The 3200-nt window shown below is 59.3% G+C and overlaps 1 protein-coding gene across 1 annotated transcript; it reads left to right on the top strand.

The window, feature by feature from the left end:
- The first annotated feature begins 285 nt into the window (after positions 1 to 285).
- On the top strand, positions 286 to 2151 carry LOC119338528 (cytochrome P450 710A1-like). Its single transcript, XM_037610855.1, has one exon. The coding sequence runs from the start codon at positions 286 to 288 to the stop codon at positions 1771 to 1773; it is 1488 nt and encodes a 495-aa protein (XP_037466752.1). The 3' UTR covers positions 1774 to 2151.
- Positions 2152 to 3200: the final 1049 nt, after the last annotated feature.

Raw genomic sequence — 3200 nt, 5'->3', positions numbered from 1 at the left:
AGCTTGAGAAAAATTATGAAAACTGTGCAATCAAATGAACTTTTTAAAAGTAAAATTAGGTTCTTAAACCCAACTGAATATATAACATGTCAATCCTTATTCTGTCCTAAGCATATTATTCATTATTAGGGTGTATATTTCTATCTTAGGTGCAATGCACGTGCAACTTGCTAGTATATATATATGCGCTAGCTCTCCGGTATTCCAATATGTTGAGTTGCGAGAGCAGGAGGAGGAACAGACATTGATTCTTGAGTTCCACGAGGTACAGCGCAGCGCGACGCAATGGTGGAGCTGCTCCATGTGGGTTTCATGGACTGGCTGGCGCTGGCTGTGGCTGTGGCGTTATACTACTTTCTTGTCGAGCAGCTATCATACCGCCGCAAGAAGGGGGCCCTGCCAGGCCCGTCGTTGGTCGTGCCGTTCCTCGGCAGCATCGTGCCCATGATACGAGACCCGGCCGGGTTCTGGGACACGCAGGCGGCCCGGGCAAAGAAGTCCGGTGCCGGGCTGGCGGCTGACTTCGTGGTCGGCCGGTTCATCGTCTTCATCCGCGACTCGGAGCTATCCCACCGCGTGTTCGCCAACGTCCGCCCCGACGCCTTCCAGTTCGTCGGCCACCCTTTCGGCAAGGACCTCTTCGGCATCTTCTACCTGTTCGGCGACGAGCACAAGGACCTGCGCCGCAGGATGGCGCCCAACTTCACGCCGCGCACTCTCTCCACCTACGCCGCCGTCCAGCAGCGCATCATCCTTGCCCACATCCGGAGGTTGCTAGACCGGAACCGGAGATCAGTCGCGGCGCCGATACAGGTGACCTGCCGCAACATAAACCTCGAGACCTCACAGACGGTCTTCGTAGGGCCGTACCTCACCGAGGAGGCGAGGGAGAGATTCGACAAGGACTACGCCCTCTTCAACGCGGGTCTCCTGGCAATGCCCGTGGACCTGCCCGGGTTCGCCTTCAGACGCGCGAAGCTGGCCGTGGCGCGGCTGGTGCGCACGCTCGGGGAGTGCGTGCGCCAGAGCAAGGCACGGATGCGCGCCGGCGGCGAGCCGGAGTGCCTCGCTGACTACTGGATGCAGGCCCTGGTGAAAGAGATCGACGCGGCCGCGACGCCTCCCGTGCACACCGATGACGTGGAGCTTGGGGGGTTTCTGTTCGACTTCCTCTTCGCCGCCCAGGACGCGTCCACCTCTTCGCTCTGCTGGGCTGTCGCCGCCCTGGCGTCCCACCCAGACGTCCTCGCCCGCGTGCGCGCCGAGGTGTCCGCGGTCTGGTCGCCCGAGTCCGGGGAGCCCATCACCGGCGAGAAGATCCAGCAAATGAAGTACACCCATGCGGTCGCGCGCGAGGTGGTCCGCTACCGTCCTCCGGCGGCGCTGGTGCCGCACATTGCCGCGGAGCCGTTCCAGCTGACGGAGTGGTACACGGTGCCGAAAGGCGCCATCGTGTTCCCGTCGGTGTACGAGTCGTCGTTCCAGGGGTTCGCCGCGGCGGACGAGTTCGACCCGGATCGCTTCTTCTCGGAGGAGCGCAGGGAGGACGCGGTGTGCAAGCGCAACTTCCTGGCCTTCGGCGCTGGCGCGCACCAGTGCATGGGGCAGCGGTACGCCCTCAACCACCTCGCGCTTTTCATGGCGCTCTTCGTGTCCGTCGTCGACTTCAAGCGGGACTGGACGGAGGGATGCGACGAGCTGGTGTACGCGCCGGCCGTCATGCCTAGGGATGGCTGCGCCGTCTACCTCCAGCAGCGTTGCTCTTCGTTCTGAGCTGCTCCAGCTACTTCCCTTCCCTTCCCTTGTGCATGCAAATGCGCGGGCTATGTATCTACCAAAAATGCTACACTTACGAAACCCAGCTACGTAAAGCTACGTTCTTTCCATAACGCTAAACTAATCGCCCTTCCTGATTTTCAGGGGTGGGCCTGGGCCTATTTCCTTTCCAACCAAATCAGGCCAGGTCACCTTTTACGTAGGTTACGTAGAAATCTTTACGTAGATGTAGCATGTGTTGGCACATAATAAAAGAAAACATGGCGATCAAATAATTATCCCAATTTAAGATGATCATGGTGACATGTGGTTTCCATTCATACAGTAATAAATTGATTCTCTCGTTTCTTCCTCCCTCGGCAATCTTCATTTCTTTGCAACCATCCTTTGTAAGAAGACAAAGTGATACTCTATATGATCTCCCAACCCCTCCTTCCGCACCACCTTCATTCTTGATCTTGTAATTCTATAAATTGTTTAATATGTAATTGATTCAAAAGAATATTTTGATTATATTTCCATTTATCAATAGTGAAAGATGTACGCGATGCAATGTTTGCATCATCTTATCTTTCGAAGGCAAGAAAGATAAGACTTCAAACCAACACAGAGACTTGATTAACTAAAATATCCATTGTCCCAATTTCTTGAACTTCTCCCCAAGCACAAATTTAACTATAACACATGGTTGGTGCAAACCCACCATGTCCCATTGCTGGACACCTCACACACTACATCCATTCTCCCCATGGAGAGAATATCTGGTGCTACCATCCTCCCCGTCCCCCGTGCCGCTCCCGCGAGCGGCCCGGGCGGATCCCTAATCCCCGACGCCGCCACCCCGCTCCCCCCTCCCCTCCCTCACCGCCGCCAGCGGACGCCGCCGGGCAAAGCCCGTGCGCGCGTCGGCGGCGGCAGGGTCATCTCCCCTTCCCTCGAGGCACTCCGGCGGCGCGGGACGCCTTCCTCTTCGTCAGGCGACTCGGCGGCGGCGCGCGTCCGGCCAGCGCCGGCGTGGCCCGGCGGTGCTGGTTGGAGCGGTGCGTGGCTCTGGGTGGCGCGGTCTGGCGTGGTCCGACCGGATCTGGCAGCCACGACCGGCGGCGCGCGGAGGGTGGTGTTGGGCGCTGCTCGGGGGGTTGCGACGCGTGCCGGCGGGCTGCGGTCGGTCCTCTGGGAGCTGGCGGAGCTGGGACTGGTGGTTGCCGCGGCGTCTCGCTCCCGTCTCGCTGTTGGCTTGCCACGGGTCGATGGCGCTGGCTGGCGGCGCCCGGAGCGCGGATCTCGGCCCGGATCTGGTGCGCGTCGGTGCTGGCCGGCATCCTTGGAGTGCTCACGGCGGGGAGTGCAGCGGCTGTCTCTGGAGCCTTGCGTGGGGCGTAGCAGGATGGAGGGTGTAGGTGGTACACCGGCACTGGCGGTGG

This window comes from Triticum dicoccoides, chromosome 7B (assembly GCF_002162155.2).
Source record: "Triticum dicoccoides isolate Atlit2015 ecotype Zavitan chromosome 7B, WEW_v2.0, whole genome shotgun sequence".
NCBI lineage: Eukaryota > Viridiplantae > Streptophyta > Magnoliopsida > Poales > Poaceae > Triticum > Triticum dicoccoides.
The sequence above is the reverse complement of the archived record's forward strand: the minus strand, read 5'-3'. Positions and strand labels throughout refer to the sequence as shown.

Bases quoted from the DNA above. Each gene is read 5' to 3' on its own strand.
- LOC119338528 (XM_037610855.1), top strand. From the start codon at position 286: ATGGTGGAGCTGCTCCATGTGGGTTTCATGGACTGGCTGGCGCTGGCT.